The following is a 17,871-nucleotide window of genomic DNA, read 5'->3' as shown; positions in this document are numbered from 1 at the left end:
AAGTGCTTTCTTTACCTGAAAACCCAATTGTTTTAAGTCCCTTTCAGATCTTCGAATTATAATTTTGTGACTAAGCTACTTTACGATTTATCTACAAGAAAAATGAAAGGAAGTTTAAAAGTCCTACCACTGTGCCCAACCCACAGTGAGAATTCGATAAATATTTGCAGAAAAATATCATAAAAGCGGCTCTTACAGTGCTTTCCCTCATTTCCCCCTTAAAAATCTGCAAATTTTAGAACATCCGGACCATCTCCGACCTTAATTTCACCCACCAGTTAAAGACACTGAGCAGCATCATTCACTCGCTCACCACAAAAGTGCTGTGCTTTCGCAGCGCCAAGGGTGGGGGTGTGTAAGGGGCGGAAATCTTAATGCTGCTCTCACAAGAACTGACAACAGTTTGAGAAAAAACATCCTACGGCATCCCACGTGTAGGTGAACTTGGGCTCTCCGCCTGTTCAGTTTGCAGGACAGCGACAATACATACAAATCATGCCCAGCACTGGACGATTTTACCACCACCATCTTCTATCTGAAATTCTTACAGCACTTTTCCGGTCACCCTCACCGGCCTCAAAGCCAAACCTTTAACGAGGGATGAAAGGCAAGAGGGCTAATGTGATCCTGAGATCAGAAGACAAGAGGCTGAGCAACAGACGGCGCGGCAGACACGCGGGAGTGCAGGGCCGGGAAGGGCTAAGGTGGTGCGAGATGACTCGGGGGCGCGGAGGTCAGCTCAGGCGGCCCGGTTCCGACGCCCCGGAGGCGTGGCGACCGGAGGGCGAGCGCGGCGTGCGCCACGGTGCGGACGGGTCAGCCGCAATCAGCGGGCGCGCCGACGGGCTGAGCAGGGGTCCGCCACGGGCTCCTTACCCGTAGTAGCGGAAGGCATTAATGATCTTCCAGAAGTGCTCGCGCTCGAGCCTCTCCTCCTCTTCCTCTGTGCTGCGCGTGGCCGCCGCCGCCGAAACCGCCGCGGCGGAGCCCAAACGCCCGGCGGAGAACTGCACTTCCACCTCCTCGCTCCCGCCGCCTCCTCCGCGGCTGCCGCCGCCGCCTCCCCCGCAGCCCTCGGGCAGCTGAGAGACTGGCGGCGGAGGGCGCCGCCGTCGCTGCATCGCCGCCGCGGCCCTCGGCCTGGCTCGCTTGCGTCTCGCCGCGACGGAAAGCGTGGTGGCGGCTGCTCGGCCCTCCTCTAGACGGCGCCCGCCGTGGACATGCCCCCAGCTCGCGGCGCGCCCCGCCCCCGCCGCCCTCGGGCCTCCATCAGCGCCGGGCTCCGCCAGGTCTTCCGAGCACCCGGAACGACCGCGCTTGCGCATTCGAGAGTACGACGAAGGGCCGCAGCCACCTGCGCTCATTTGCTGCCGGCCTTTGGCGACGGCGCGCTGATGTCACGACAACGCGTGAAGTGGGCGGGGGCAAGGGCCAGATGGGTGGGGCGAAGGAGGAGATTCCTGGCAGGTTGGGGATGGCACCTGCGAGCAGCCGCGTGGTTCGGGCTTGAGAGCCGGTGAGTGCCGGGTGGTGGAACAGGCCGCTGAACTAAGGCTAACACATTAGCAAAGGAGAAATGCTGAAAAAAAGTTCAGCTTTGATGAATTTAATCGGAACTTTTATTTCAGAAAGTCTAGAAGGAAGGTCTTGCATTCGCCCTGTTAAGTTTTAATGAATTTCTTAAGTGAATTTCTATTTTTAATTGCATAAATGTAGAGGGACACTGTCATCTTTTCAGTGTTTAGGGGCCAGCGAAAGCCCTAGCCCAAGCCCTGGACTGGTCATGGCAGCAGATCGGGAAAAATTCAGGAACCTAACTCTGTCTAGTACTTGCATTTTGGAAGACCACCAAAGCGCAAAGGAGCCGTAAGGCGGTGCAGCACTAACATCAAACGGTGGCCCATAGCAATGTCAGACTTAACCACTAACTCTTATTTACCTGCGTTCATTTTCCGCCCCATTTCTCTCTGGGCTCGTGGATAAAACCGCTGCCCTACCTGCATTTGATGTTATTCTTAGAAAATAACTCGTTTCACTCAATTTAATCTACCATCCAGCAAAACAGTCTTTCAAAATAATGGTAAAAGAAGATTGTTTTATTCAGGAGAATTAAACTTGCTCAGGGACCACGGATTCTGTTAAAAAGATATAATCATATTGAAAATGAAGTGGCTCTCTGATCGCGCGGCGGGCCTTCAGGATGGCGGCGAAGAAAGACAAGAAGCCTAAGAAGTCAACCTGGAAGTTTAATTTGGACCTTACTCATCCAGTAGAAGATGGAATTTTTGATTCTGAAAATTTTGAACAGTTGCTACGGGAGAAGGTTAAAGTGAATGGAAAAACTGGGAATCTTGGGAATGTCGTTCACATTGAACGCTTCAAGAATAAAATCGCAGTTGTTTCTGAGAAACAGTTCTCTAAAAGGTATTTGAAATACCAAGAAATACCTTAAAAAGAACAATCTTCGTGATTGGCTTCGTGTGGTTGCATCTGACAAGGAGATTTACGAACTTCGTTACTTCCAGATTAGTCAAGATGAAGATGGATCCGAGTCTGAGGACTAGATGAAGCCATCCCTTATAGGGCTTTGCTTGCTAATAAAACAAATGAAGTATACAAGAGAGACATCTTGAAATGGACCTTTAGTTTATCAGTGAATAAAAAACATTACTCTGGGGCTTCCCTGGTGGCACAGTGGTTAAGCATCCACCTGCCACTGCAGGGGACACAGGTTCGAGCCCTAATCCGGGAAGATCCCACATGCCGTGGAGCAACTAAGCCCGTGTGCCACAACTACTGAGCCTGCGCTCTAGAGCCCGCAAGCCACAACTACTGAGCCCATGTGCCAGAACTACTGAAACCCACGCACCTAGAGCCCGTGCTCCACAACAGGAGAAGCCACCACAATGAGAAGCCCGCGCACCACAACGAAGAGTGGCCCCTGCTCGCTGCAACTAGAGAAAGCCCGCACACAGCAACGAAGACCCAACACAGCCAAAAATAAATAAATAAATTTATTTATTTAAAAAACAAAAAAACATTACTCTGTATGTTAAGCATTCATCTCTTTTATTTAAGTGTATGCTGTTTATATGGTGCTGGCTTTAATATTTTTAAAAAATTTTTATTGGAGTATAGTTGATTTACAATGTTGTGTTAGTTCCGAGTGTATAGCAAAGTGAATCAGTTATACACATATGCACTCCTTTTTTTTTTAAGATTCTTTTCCCATATAGGCCATTACAGACTATTGAGTAGAGTTCCCTGTGCTATAGAGCAGGTTCTTATTAGTTATCTATTTTATATATAGTAGTGTGTACATGTCAGTCCCAGTCTCCCAATTTATCCCTCCCCCCCTTATCCCCTGGTAACCATAAGTTTGTTTTCTACATTTGTGACTCTACTTCTGTTTTGTAAATAAGTTCATTTGTACTCCCCCTTTTTTTTAAAATACTTTCTGTAAGCAGTATTTAAATAGCCTATAGCTAGTGGAATTTCTTTTGGGATTTCTAAAATGTACTGCTTTTACAAATGTCCTTGAGTTAAAGTATATAGTGAAAAAGTGAAGCACAATTTTGGGTATAACTTTATATAATAAAATAAATTCTCAAAAAAAAAAAGAAAATGAAGTGGCTTCATTTTCATAATTTAAATTAATAATTGAAATAAAGGCAATGCTAAAAAAAGTACTGTGGTTATTCTGTGTTAATGTTACATTTTAATACAATGTTTTTATAAAGTTTAAAGTTATTTATTTTTTGAATAGTAATGCAGTAATACATGGTTCAAAATTCAAAAGGAAAATGCAAAGGGTTACAAATGTAAAGTTTCTTTACCCTGTCCCTAACCGCCAATATCCCCGTCCCAGACACAATATATCAATTCCTTGCCTATTCTTCCAACTTTTCTATCCGGTACCTTTTTTCTTAGAGTCTGGTGTTTGCAAGTTATGTATAAATTCTCATAACATATATTTTTTTTTTAAGGAAGGATTTTTTTTTTTTTTTTTTTTTTTTTTTTTTTTTTTTTTATGGCTGTGTTGGGTCTTCGTTTCTGTGCGAGGGCTTTCTCTAGTTGTGGCAAGCGGGGGCCACTCTTCATCGCAGTGCGCGGCCTCACTATCGCGGCCTCTCTTGTTGCGGAGCACAGGCTCCAGACGCGCAGGCTCAGTAATTGTGGCTCACGGGCCCAGCTGCTCAGCGGCATGTGGGATCTTCCCAGACCAGGGCTCGAACCCGTGTCCCCTGCATTGGCAGGCAGATTCTCAACCACTGCGCCACCAGGAAAGCCCTCATAATATTAACTGTTACCAATGCTGTTTTCATATGCACACACAAATTATACATGTCATAATTTGTGACATATATCATGCTAACATTTAATATTTTATATTTTAATTGTTTTTCCCTATTGTATCACCTTATTTGTTCCTTACCTCAACTCTGTGAAGTAAGTCTTGTTATATTCCTTTAAGAAATGAAGACAGACTCAGAAAAATTGTCTTACCCAGGGACACATAAATAGCAGAGCTAAAGTACATTTATTCATTCATTCTTTCCAGCAAATGTGTTGGTTGCCTCCTATGTCTCTTGCACTGAGCTAAAGGCAGCTAGAAGCTAGTGGAAACATGGACTTCTCATTTTCACTTTGCCAGTTAGTAAGTGTGACCTGTTTAAAAAAGTTACTTGAGGTCTCGACTGTATTGTTTCTAAAATGGATGTAATATTACCCTTCCTACAGGGCCATTGGGAGAAATAAATGAGATAAAGAGCAAGAAATGCCTAGTATATCAGCGTAATAAATATTTTCTCTTCAGAATACATTTTTGACCTTGTTTTAAAACACTTTTCTTAAGACTTCCTCTTCCTAATTTCTTTGCAATGAGTTTCTCATATAGAGATCTTCCCAAACAATAGAGCCCTTTGGGCTGAAAGTTTGGGAATGTTTTCATCCCAAGGTCAATTAACCTCCAAGAATTAATAACCAAAACATACTAAGCGTCCCTTAGTTTTCCCAGTCCTACCAACAAAGTTACGCCTTCATTATTCTCAAGGTTGTTTCATAATAAATAAATGTTTATAAATAAAGGCTTAGAAATCAGCAGGCCTATTCACCTGTTAATCATAAGTATATTTCTATTCGCCTCATGTTCCCCAAGTGGATATCTCACTGAAAGTTGGCACTTAAATATTATGTTGGTTTACCTTTTAACCAGTTCCTTTCCCTACTAGACTCTTAAGTTCTTTGAGGGCGAGATGCATATATTGATCTGTTTTGTTCAAGACCATATCCCCAACATCCAGCACAGTGTCTGGCATGTGAAGATTTTCTAAAACCAGTTTATGGATTGAGTACAAGAATTTACAAGTGCCAGGCACTGTGCTAAACACTACATACATCATTGCCTTTAACTTAGTACTTAAAATAGTATCGTCATTCCTGGGTTTTTTTAAACAGATGAAACCACTGTAATTTAAAGACTTTAAGTAATGCTATCAAAGCATACAGCTCCTAGACAAAGCCCAAAATACTATTAACCACTGGATCTACTGCCTCTACTGACGTTGATCTTGTTTATTCTTACATCAGTTTCATGAAGTCCTTTTACTTTTGTAAACCTTGCAAATAATTGTTATTTACAGCAATTTGGCATTCTAGGTGGGTGAGAAAAGATATGTATACTTTACTTATGAAAAGCAATAGACTAGATTGCTCAAGAAATATGTTTATGGAGATAAACTATTTCTTACTCTTTATGTTTAAATATCTTGTTTTTATATCAACAAAGATTCAAATTGCTATTGATCTAAGGACCTCATGGAAAAAGGGGACAGCGGCTAGGGACTTCCTCAGCTTAATATCAGGGTCCCCTTATAATCGTCATCATTCTGGGGTTTACAGTTTTTCTTCTTGGAATCCCTCTATTAAGTCTGCTCTTTATGAGTACTGTCTTTGACTGAGAACTAGCTAGTTTTGCCTTTGTATTCTTTGTTCTAATACCTGGATTTAGGCTAAGAATACCATAATTTGTCTTTAAATAATGACGATACTCTCCACTGTGGAACTAAAGATATGACTCCTGTAAATGATCTCTTTTTACCTTTAGAGAATCTTTATATTCTTAATCACAGGAGCCACTTTCAGTTGCAATCTTTGTGTACACATTATTTTAATGCTCTCAATAGTTATTCTCAAACTTGGGAAAATAAGTCATAGATTATTTACCATACTGCTAGGAGTCACTACTTCTTTCCAGAAGCACTAAATTAGCCCTACAAATAAGTTTTCCCATCCTCTAAGCTCTAAATCATTTTGTTGTTGTTGTTGGGAAACATTTCAAGTTAAAAGAATAATTTAAACTGACATTATTCCATGCTTCCCTGTCCAGAAATCCAGGGCCAACCGACCCTATTGGCATACCCATGCATGTTTAGGGTACCAGTCAAGCAAATGTACCCCCACCAAAAATTTAAGAAGAGTGACATAGCTATTACTTCCCCCCCCCCCAAAAAAAGTGTCAGAGTAGTCATTGTGGAGGAAAATCAAAATTTGTACTTCCTTACACTTATTTTACAGATTATTTTGTTGGTGGTGGTTTAAATTACCTATGGTGGTAAAGATGGGAGTACCGCAGTATTTTCAGGCAAAAGGCCTCTGAAAGTCATCTAAAAGACCTGCTAGTACCAAGAATTTGTGCTTTGTCTGAGCACCTCCTACAAGTAAGAAAGACACTTTCTACTTCCTTCTTCTCTGCAGAGGCAGCCTCTAAGATCTTGTCCTGATTTCTGTCTGCCCCTGGCACCTATCTGCCCCTTATCTTTTCTGAAATTATCAGTATTAATAAGGAATAATGTTGGGCTAATCTGTTTGAATTAGCAGTCACTACTGTACCTCATCCCGACTCCTGGCTCTCCCTTTAAAAATCCAATCAGTCACTTGGAGGTTTCCCATCTATCTAACCTTTAATGAGCTATAGCTGTGGTCTAGATTTGCTGCTCAAAGGTGTGGACCCTATTCCAGCACCATGGACAAATCCTGGGAGCTTCTTAGAAAGGTAGTATTTCAGGCCTCACCTACTGAATTTGCATTTAAACAATACCCCCAGGTGTTTCATAGGTACGTTAAAATTTGAAAAGCACTGCTTTAGAAACAACACAGAACATACACATATGAGTCCTTTTACTGATGATGGATAAATGTCTCATAGTATCTTTCTCTCTGAGAGCCTATATTAGGTAGACTGCTCTCAGTGATATGAACAGAACACCCAACTAAAACTAGCTTAAATAATAAGGACATTTACTATCTAAAAAAACATGAAGTTCCAAGCTACATCAGCTCCAGATTATCAACCCAGTCCTTTCCATCCCTGGGCTCGGCTATTTTCAGCATGCTAGCTTACTCCCTCACAATCGTAAGGTGGTTGCCACAGTTCAAGGCATCACACCCAGATACAACAAATTCAGCAAAGAAAGCCTGTTTCCTCCTATATGTGTCTCTTTTCTTCAACAGGAACACTTTTCCTGGAAGCCACCCAGCAGACTTCCCATAGTGCTTCACATTCCCATTTCTAAACTAACAGTAGACAAAAGATATAGAATTACCTGGACAGGCTTAGACTAATTAATATCATCTTCATAATCCTGAAATACAATCAGAATTTTTATTTTGGCCTAAACCTATCAGGTCTCTCTTATCAAGAAGAAAACTAAGCACTCTAAGCTAGGTGGGGATGGGGGGAGTTTGCTGCTAAGAAGGCAAATAACAGGACCTTTATCTTCATGTTTAAACAGAAAAAAGAAATAAAGTAGGAGTGACAGAAATCCTCTCAAAGAACAAATCCTCTCTGATTTAATATATACCCACACTATAAGCATAACTAACTTAATATGTATATATAATTAAGGTTTGGCTTTAGTTTCTTTTATTGTACTCTATGCTCTGTGCCAAATGAATCCTGGTATGTACTTTACTTGCTAATAAATGGGCTTACATAAAAATTATTTGGGGCAGGGCTTGGCCGAGGTCAAGAATCTGGTCTATTGCAACACTTCCTAACTTATCTGCTAGCCTCCAGATTTCCCTCACATATGCTAGTGCCCCAGGTATATGAGAGACTTCAAATGATTTTTTTCTCCATAAATAGTTTTCTTTTTCAAAAGTGAATTGAGTAGGGACTTCCCTGGTGGTCCAGTGGTTTAGAGTCTGCCTTCCAATGCAGGGGACGCTGGTTCAATCCCTGGTTGGAGAACTAAGATCCCACATGCTGCAGGGCAACTAAACCTGTGCACCGCAACTACTGAGCACACAAGCCACAACTAGAGAGCCCACGTGCCACAACTACACAGCCCACACACTCTGGAGCCCGCGTGCCGCAAGAAAAGATCCCACGTGCCGCAACTAAGACCTGACGCAGGCAAAAATAAGTAAATAAATAAATATTTTTAAAAAATGAATTGATTATGTTGCTCTTCTGATTCAAATCCCGCAGTGATGTTCCACTGCTTATTGAATGAAGTCTAAGTTCTTTAACATAACATATAACATATAACATCCTTCCCAGTGGGCCACAGGCAATCTTTCCACTTATGTCCTATAAGTCCCCACCCATCCCCTCACCTTATCACCCACAAAGAATCACTCCTTCCCCTATGATCTCAGAGCTCTCCTTCCTCTGTTACTGAGTGCCTCACACTCCTTTGTAATTAGTTGCTAAAATATCTGGTTCCCCAGCAGAATATGAGCTCATTTATCTTCTTCACTTTGCATGACTGAATTTTCTAATTTTTCTACAAAATTTTATACCAAAAGTTTTATATCAGCATTTTACTAAAAGTGTGCCTTAATAAAAAATATGTTGTAAACAAGCCTGTAATATTTTGGATGGACATAAAAAATCTTGGTGGGAGGAGGCATCAGGCTGCAGAAGAAGGAAGTATCCGTGGTGGATGTGATGTCCATGTTCAGATTTAATGTCTTTTCAGAGAGGAAAAAAAAAAAAAAGCCTTTTTACCTTCAGCCAAAGGCAGGATAAGAGTATGATGTCATACAGCAGAAAACTGAAGTTCTGAAGATAGAAGAGTTTCTTTTGCAGAATTAGAGCCATCCAATAGATGAAGATGAAGAAATGAAAACTTACAAGCTGGAATCATGGCTAGGGAAGTGGCAGAATTCCATTATCTTACTAAAATCTCCAGAAAAATCAGTGTTTTTTGGTGGGAGGTAATGTTTCTTTCCCACTCTTGACCTGTCCATCTACGAAAAGGGAGTTCAGTCAAGCAATACCCCTTGACTTTCTCTACTCCTCTGCCTGGGGAAGGTGGGGTGTCTCATCTGATTGGAACATTTGGGAGGAATAAACTGGGCGTGCTCAACTCAGCTCCGGGCCTTATTTATTTCGCCCCTCTTGGGAGTAAACTTGCTTATAGTAAGCACAATTTCTTCTGTGTTACTCATGCCATAAAATCCTTCCCAGCGGGAAAAGTTGTCCTGGTCCAATACTGCTATGACTATATGAGTAAGTCTAATTCTGAATGGAGTTAGGAGGCCCATTTGACTCTCGTGTAAAGATATATTCTCCAAGGTAGGCTTTATCAGTAAAAGAGGGGATATTTGGACTACCATCTGCCTCTGCTTTGTCTTATTGCTCAATTGTTCTGAACCCAGGTGGGATAGAGGGGAGTGTAGTAACTATATTTTCTTATTTTCTGTATTCTTTTTTTTTTTTTAAGGTTTATTATGGAAAAGTTCTAACATGTACAAAGTACTGAGAATAGCAATGAGAACTACCACACAGCTTCAACAGTCATCACTCATGGCCAATCTTGTTTCCTTTGTACCTCCCACTCTCCGTTATTCTGAAGCAAATTCTAGATACCACATTATTTCGCCCCTAAACATGTAGGCACACACCTCTAAAACAAAAGAATGGGAACCAAGACATTTGGTGTCTATGCCTAGCTCAGTGGGTGGCAGTCCTCTCTATCTTCATTTCTGCAATTTGTAAAATACGATTTATAGGTGGTTGCAATGAAATTTTTTTTGTTTTTTAAGTAACCACAATCAAAAAGGAGGGCTAAATCCTCACAGGGCTCCAGGAGGGAAGCTCACCCCATAAATCCAGGCTGGCAAAGCCCAAGGCACCACTCAGGAACAATTCCCTTTAAGGTGGGGATCCCAGGCACTGCCCATGGTCCCTGGCCATCTAGGGTGCAGTGGGTCCTTGTCCTGCCCCTTATTTTCCGTATTCTTGATGCTCTGCCACCTGGGGCCTCACTGACTGGGGAAAGACTGCTCCTCTCACGGCTAGCTAATTGTCCAATAGCTAACTAATCCCCTGGACCTTTCATATACAAACTGACCAATCCAGAACCCACATCCATCCTTCAACCACCTTCTTTATCAAACTCTCACACACCAAGTCAATATTCCCCTGCCCTAATCAACCCAGCGCCAGGGACTAGATAACTGGAGACAGTCCCTACACCCCAGAGCCTGCTGAAATTATTCAGACTAGCCAGTCCTAAGCATGCTTACTTACTCTGCCTTGCCTTTACTGTGGAGACCACAATAAACGCTTTTGCCCACGCTTTCCCCTTGACCACCCCCATCTCCTGATTGATCCTGGTGCTTCCCTGTATGGCCCTATGTGGTGAAGCACGCCCCTCTTCTTGAAGACGGTAAGTAAAAACTATCTTGTCAATGGCATCTGTCTCCTGATCTCCTGGTCTCACCATACCTGAATAATAATAAAACCTACATTTTAAAATGAGGAGCTGTTATCGGGCTCCTCCAAAGGCCCCAAAAAAATCTTCAGGAGGTGGTACAAAATGTGTCTTTATAACACACTCATTGATATCATTTCCCCTTCTTTCTTGCCATATTTGTTTTTAAATCAGTAAGGTGGGAACAGAATTACCCAAAGAGCTAGGCCCTGATTAGCAACAATTTGCCCAGTTTTCATTTGTTCTTGAGATTCTAACCACTGATTTCTAAAGAAGAATAACATATCCAATAATTTATCAGTCAATCTGCATCTTAAGTGTAAAAAATTCTTAAGTGTTGTGAACACAAGAGAAATGTAATTCATGGTCCAAGCGTTCAAGAAGGTTATGGTACAGTGGGGAAGTAAAACTAGGAAATATTAAACAATTGAGATGATTTAGTGTTAAAGCAGTAGATTAAGTAAGGTATAATGGGAGTTAAGGAAAGGGAAAGAACAGTTTGAAAGTAGCATGAGAGCTAGATCTTAAAGGGTAAACTTAACCTGAAGAGGCAAAGAGGTGGGAGTATTCTTTGCAAACCAATTCAAATTGGTTCAAGTCAAAACAGAAAAAAAAGTATTAATTGTTTCTTATTACCAAAGAGATCAGTCATATGTAGATCGAGAAGCTCAATTATATCATCAGGAATCTGTCAGTTGCTGTTTCTTGGCTTTCTCAAGCACTACTTTTTCTAAAAGTTCCTACTGAAGGTTCAGGCAAGGCTCACATTGGGCCAGCTTGGGTCATATGTTTTTTTTTCAATAACGTTATTTATGTATTTATTTTTGGCTGAGTTGGGTCTTTGTTGCGGTGCGTGGGCTTCTCATTGCAGTGGCTTCTCTTGTTGCGGAGCACGGGCTCTAGGCGTGTGGGCTTCAGTAGTTGTGGCTCACGGGCTCTAGAGCGCAGGCTCAGTAGTTGTGGCGCACAGGCTTAGTTGCTCCGCAGCATGTGGGATCTTCCCGGACCAGGGCTCGAACCCATGTCCCCTGCATTAGCAGGCGGATTCTTAACCACTGCGCCACCAGGGAAGCCCCGGGTCATATGTTCTTTATTGAACTGATTGCTGTGACCAAGGGGTCATGGTCCTCTGATTAGCCGGGCTTGGGTCACATGTCCACCCTAGAGCTGGCTGTGGAGTCAGCCACATGCAAACCTATGGACCAAAGGTAAGAGTTTGATGATTCCCAAAGGAAATTCTGAACGATGTTACCAAAAGGTAAGATCAATTCTGGACAGGAAAGTATAACAATCTTTGGCGTGGTGGGGGAATAACAGCATGAGCAAGGTGGAAAGGAAAGCAAAGACCAGTCTGACTATAATCCATATTAAGAAACAGAGGAAAATTTTGATAATTCAGGTGGTATAAAATTATTAGAACCTTTAAAAGTCAGACTGAAGAGACTGAATGACTCACTAAGCAGTGGAGATTCATTTTAGATTCTGAAGCAATAGAGTGATATGGTAAAAACAGTATTACAGAACAATTAATCAGACAAGAGCCAGTAGCTAAACTGTTGTCAGGAAGACCAGATGAGGAGATTGTTCAAATAATCCTGAAATGACATGATAAAGATTTATGCTAGACAGTAATAGTGAAGGGAAGAGATTAAGGTAAATCTAGATATTACTTTCCAAGGAAGAAAAGACTAAATTGAATACAGGGATGAAGAGAAGAATCAGAAGGGATGACAAAGGTTGTAGCTAGAGTTACAAAACTATTGCTAATAGAAATTTATAAGAAGAGTGGGTTTCCCTTTCTCCCAATGCCCCCACCTGCTCTCTTAGCCTACGATTTCTTTCAGTAGCCTGGATATAGACTGCTAAAGGGTCTAAGTACTGAAAGATTATGGTACCTAACTCCACCATCATATGTGATTCCATATAAAAATATTAAATGGTAAAATAAGCATAAGAAGTCCAACGGTCATGATTTGTCAAGTGATTTTTTTTTACAATCACAAAATTTTCTCATTAGAAATTTACTGGTGACCTAAATGGGAATGAAATCTAAAAAACGGGATATATGTATACATATAGCTGATTCACTTTGCTGTACAGTAGAAACTAACACAACATTGTAAAGCAACTATACTCCAATAAAAATTTTTAAAAATTAAATTAAAAATAAAAGAAATTTACTTACTGATACCCTAATTCACATTTAGTTTATATAATCCAGCACTACTTGTTAGTAATTATGTACTTGTTTTCACCCTCAGGTTGAAAACACAGATTTTTAGACTAGATGTTCTTTTTTTTTTTTTTTTAAGCAACTTTTAACAGTGCCCTAATACAGCTGAAATACTTCCCCCCCACCAAAGGAAATGAAAACAGGGTATCGAAGAGATATCTGCATTCCCATGTTCATAGCATCATTATTCACAATTGCCAAGACATGCAAACAACCTAAGTGTCCTTCAACGGATGAATGGATAAAGAAGATGTGGTACACATATACATATAAATAAGAATTCTGAAATTCTTATTTATAACTGTCAGCTGTTTAAAAAATAAAAGCTTATTTATATAATCTTAGTAATTAGGACTATTCATTTGGGGGTACTAATTATACATAGGCAGAGGGAAGAGAAAAGAGGGAAGAGGAAAGATGAAAAGTACATGAGGTAAAGCTATCTCTTGATGGGGGATGGGACTCACATTAGCATTCAGGCAAAGAGATTCATCTTCCCTTCTAGCTTCCCTTCTCTGGTCACTAGATCAGAGGATGGATTCCTCGTTTTAGGAAGCTAGAGAGATTCAATGATTTGGTGGATAGAATACAGAGACTGTGAGAATTACCGAAGGAGTAAAGTCTAGAATGGAAAAAGAAAGCTGAGTAACAGCTCCTAATTTAAAAACTATTGATTACTGGATTGATGGAGCATGCATTTGGAGTCATACTTGAACTTGAACTAGTCTTGTCACTAACCTTCCACTGCTACAAATTTTAGACATTTTCTCTAAGTAACTAATATTTAAATAATGAATAAAAATAAATTTAAATAATAACGAATATTTAATGAACACACATTCCGTGCCCGATTACTATGTTAAATGTAAAGCATTTGCATGGGTTAACAATTTAATCTTCACAGCAAATTTATAAAGTAAATTGATCATTATCATTATCTCTATTTTATGGACAAAGTGACTAAGCCTCAACATAGATAATAACTTGCTTGAGGTCACAGAGCTAGATTTGATTCTGCTCTATGTGATGGACACCAAGCCCTGGTTTTCACTGCCACATTATACTCTTTTCCAAATAAATAATCTCTTAGATTTCTTATAGCTGGGTGACAATGCTCTGGCCTGAAAAACCAGGATTTTTATTGCTAAAGGAGGGGCAGTGGGAAATTGGGAGGCTTTCTCTGCCACATTCAATAAATCAGCACAGTTTTTTCTCTACTGTTGGAACAGATCACTGTTTCTTCAGCTGAGCACCAGATGAAGTAACTAGCTTGCATTTAGGGGGTGTATTTTCTAAAGAGTGAACCACATTTAGCATTGTGGGATGCTCATACTATATGTGTATGTGAGGCACTAGTGGGAGATCTTATAAATTCATGTCTTATCCCATGGTACCTGCCAAATGTACATTCATTTTCTGTCTTTCTGCCTCTCTTTCTCCCTTTCCTCCTTCCAGCTATCCCTCTCTCCCTCTCTATTAAGCTTCTATAGTTAATTGGAATTTGTTGTAATAGCATATGATTTTTCTTCTGGTCTCTTTTTCTTTTTTTTAATATTTATTTATGTGGTTGCGCCGGGTCTTAGTTGTGGCACATGGGCTCCTTAGTTGCGGCAGGCAGGCTCCTTAGTTGTGGCTCACCGGCTCCTTAGTTGCAGCATGCATGTGGGATCTAGTTCCCTGACCAGGGATCGAACCCCGGCCCCCTGCATTGGGAGCACGCAGTCTTAACCACTGCGCCACCAGGGAAGTCCCTCTGGTCTCTTTTTTATCTACCTTCTGAAATAATTTTTCACTTTGTAAAAGTTACAAGAGTGGTACAGAGAGTTTTCGTATTCTCTCCACCCAGCTTCCTCTCATGTTAACATCTTGCTTAATCATAGTACAATGATCAAAACTAAGAAGTTGGTATGGTAGCATTAACTACAGAATTTATATGAATTTAATCAGTTTTTCCACTTATGTCCTTCCACTGGTCCAGAATCCAATCCAGGATGTAGCATTGCATTTACTCATCATGCCTCCTTTGTCTTCTCCAGTTTGTCACAGCTCCTCAGTCTTTCTTTTCCTTTCATGATCTTGACACTTTGGAAAAGTACTGATCATTTGTTTTGTACAATGGCCCTCAGTTGGGTTTATCTCATGTTTAGATTGAGGTTCTGCATTTTTGGCAAGAATACCGCAGATGTGATGAGCCCTTCCCAGTGCACCATCTTGGGGAGTACATGATGTAAATGGCATGTTTTTAATAAAGGGAGTGGCCTGATAAAATCTACAATTTTGAAAGATAACTCTGACAGTGAGGTGCAGAGTAAACAGGAGTGAAGGAAGGTTGTTGTCAAGATACCAATTAAGGGGCGGTTGTAATAGACTAGGCAGGGTATGAAGGTGGTCTGAACAAAGGCTGTGCCTGTAGGGATGGGGGTGAAAGTCTGAATATGAGATTCCCAAAGTAAAACGAATAGGATCTGGGGAGTTGTTTCCATGAGTGAAATGAGGTGAGAGAGGAACTGAGGATAATTACTAGGATATTAGGATATCAGGTAGATGGTTGACTCCATTATCAATTGGTGGCCAAGATCTTTGTAATTCAGATTCCCTAATAAGATTTTTTTTTAAAATAATATGCTGGTGTATGGCTGCAATAAGAGGTTGTTTGCATGTTTGTGACAAAAAGATACAGAAAGAGGGGAAGAGAGAGATCTTCGACCATTTATTTACTCCTGTTTTCAAGGTTCAGGTTTGGAAATTCAGCGTCTTTGCTCTGTATCTATGAGTGAGAGAGAAGTCAGCATCTCATCACAGCCCTCGTTTTCACTGGGTAAAAGGGAATTTTCGTACATACTTGACAAATATTTGTGGAATAGTGCATGAAAGAGTTAGTATGTCTGAGTCAGGGGCAAGGGAGACAACAGAATGGGATGGAAGCCACTGCAAATTGTCCCATGGCCAGAAGTATTTCAAATAAACTGGCTCTGGTCTTAACCTGGAACAGTGAAGCCAAGATGGAAATTCAGGATGAAAGCAGTGAAGTTTAACCTTTCTTGCTCATTTCTATGTTAGAGATAGAGGAGAGGAAGAAACCTCGGATTTTCCTAATGTTGGAGAAACCTACCTGAGCTTCCACTGACCTAAAAGCTGACCTCACAGTGCATCATGGCGGGAAGAAGGGAGTTTAGCTGATTTGAAGCCAATGGATTATAATTACATGTTAAACATTCATACTTCCCAATAAAACAGAGGTTTTTAACTGGGCTGCACATAAGGTTTATCTGCAGAGTTTTAAAAAGCTACAGATGCCCAAGACCCATCCCAAGTGATTCTGGTACGGAAGGCATATTATTCAGAATTTCTTTGACTGAAAGCAGCAAAAAAGCAACTCATATCAGCCTCAGCCACAATTTGGAGTGAGTTGTGAATTATTATCTAATGCTGCATAACAAATTAACCAACTCAAACCTTAGCAGCTTAAAACACACCTTGTACAGTTTCTGTTGATCAGGATTTGGGGGGTGGCCTAGCTGGGGTTCTGCCTCAGGGTCTTTCGCGAAGTTGAAATCAAGGTGTCAACTGGGCTTCAGTCATCCAAAGGCTTGACTGGGGTTGGAGGACCCACTTCCAAGGTGGCTCTGTTACATGGCTGGCAAACCGTTTTGCCACACAGGTTTTTTGCACAGGGCTGCTTGAGTCTTCTCACAATTTATTAGCTGGTTTTCCCCAGATCAAGCAATCCGAGAGAACAAGGCTGAAGCAGCTTGATACGGTTTTATGGCTCGGATGAAGGTGTCTTTGAGTAGGAGGAGGGGGATCATCACAGGTGGGATGTCTATTGTCGCAAAGGCTGAGGACCATCCTAGAGCAAACATACCATATGTTCCAACACACCCATTCATTGTTTATAGGGTGAAAATGATTAAAATGAGTATCAAGGGAAGGCTTGAAGGGGAAAGTATAATAATTTTAAAAACCTCAAGGGTTATGACTCACCTCTAACTGTGGTAATAGACTTAGATCTGTCTTAATAAGCCTTTAACATTTGCAGATCCCTTTAGAGCTTCTCGGATGATTTCATAACATCTTATTTGATCTTAAGAACAATGTTAGGTTTGTAGGCTGGCGTCAGGAGGATTGGGACTGAAAGACAGAGCTAATAATAGTGAACACCCACCAGATGCCAGGCATTTGACTAGATACTTCATATTCATAAACTTTTTACCCAAATGCCATGAGGTCAATATTAGTAATTTCAATTTTGAGGGAGGCTTAGCTTCCTTCGGCTCAGAGAAGTTAAATGACATGCCCACAGCCGAGCATTGGAGCCAGAAGGAGAACCCAGATTTTCCTTCTCACAGTCCTACGTGCTTTCCGCTTGGCTGCTTCCCTTTCCAGCATAACAACCACTGCTGCTACTTTCTCCACATGCTACATCCTTGACTTAACCTTCATCTTATGGTAGCATGGGACTCCCCAAAAGACAGAGGACTCAATAATTGCAGGCCAGGGGTGGGGGGGGTGGCGGTGGGATGAATTGGGAGATTGGGATTGACATATATACACTAATATGTATAAAATGGATAACTAATAAGAAACTGCTGTATAAAAAAAATAAATAAAATAAAATTCAAAAATTCAAAAAAAAAAATTGCAGGCCCAGACTTATAGTACCCTAAGAATGGTGTTTTTTTGGTTTTGTTCTGCCTTGTTATTTTGGTGACCACTTCATTACAAGCCTATTGGAATGAAAAAAGAAAGGCAGAGAAAAACTATATTGAACAAGAAAAGATACCTAGTTTGCAGTTTATACTGAAAAAATCCAATTCTCTAGGAATGTCTACCTTCGTTTGATTTTTATTAAAAATCTGTCTCCAAAGCAGACAACTTGAGTGGCCACAAATAACATCTTGGCATCTCATTTTC

General features: G+C 41.0%; 1 protein-coding gene and 1 pseudogene across 3 annotated transcripts in view; one reads left to right on the top strand and one right to left on the bottom strand.

Annotated features, from left to right (window-relative positions):
• Positions 1–16,961, bottom strand: part of CARNMT1 (carnosine N-methyltransferase 1) — a 57,385-nt gene extending 40,424 nt beyond the window's left edge. The window contains exon 1 of one of the 3 annotated variants that reach the window (XM_068553334.1): positions 16,942–16,961. Coding sequence is in view for 2 of the 3 variants with exons in the window: in XM_068553332.1 (XP_068409433.1) it covers positions 877–1,121 (245 nt within the window). In the remaining variant the exon portion in view is untranslated. Of the gene's footprint in view, positions 1–876; positions 1,309–16,941 lie in introns of those variants that run through there. The other 2 variants (XM_068553332.1, XM_068553331.1) reach the window with 2 other exon arrangements.
• On the top strand, positions 2,177–2,936 carry LOC137770571 (ribosomal protein eL22-like; annotated as a pseudogene).
• Positions 16,962–17,871: the final 910 nt, after the last annotated feature.

This window comes from Eschrichtius robustus, chromosome 10 (assembly GCF_028021215.1).
Source record: "Eschrichtius robustus isolate mEscRob2 chromosome 10, mEscRob2.pri, whole genome shotgun sequence".
NCBI lineage: Eukaryota > Metazoa > Chordata > Mammalia > Artiodactyla > Eschrichtiidae > Eschrichtius > Eschrichtius robustus.
Note: the sequence above shows the minus strand (reverse complement) of the source record. Positions and strands in the feature narration are given on the sequence as shown.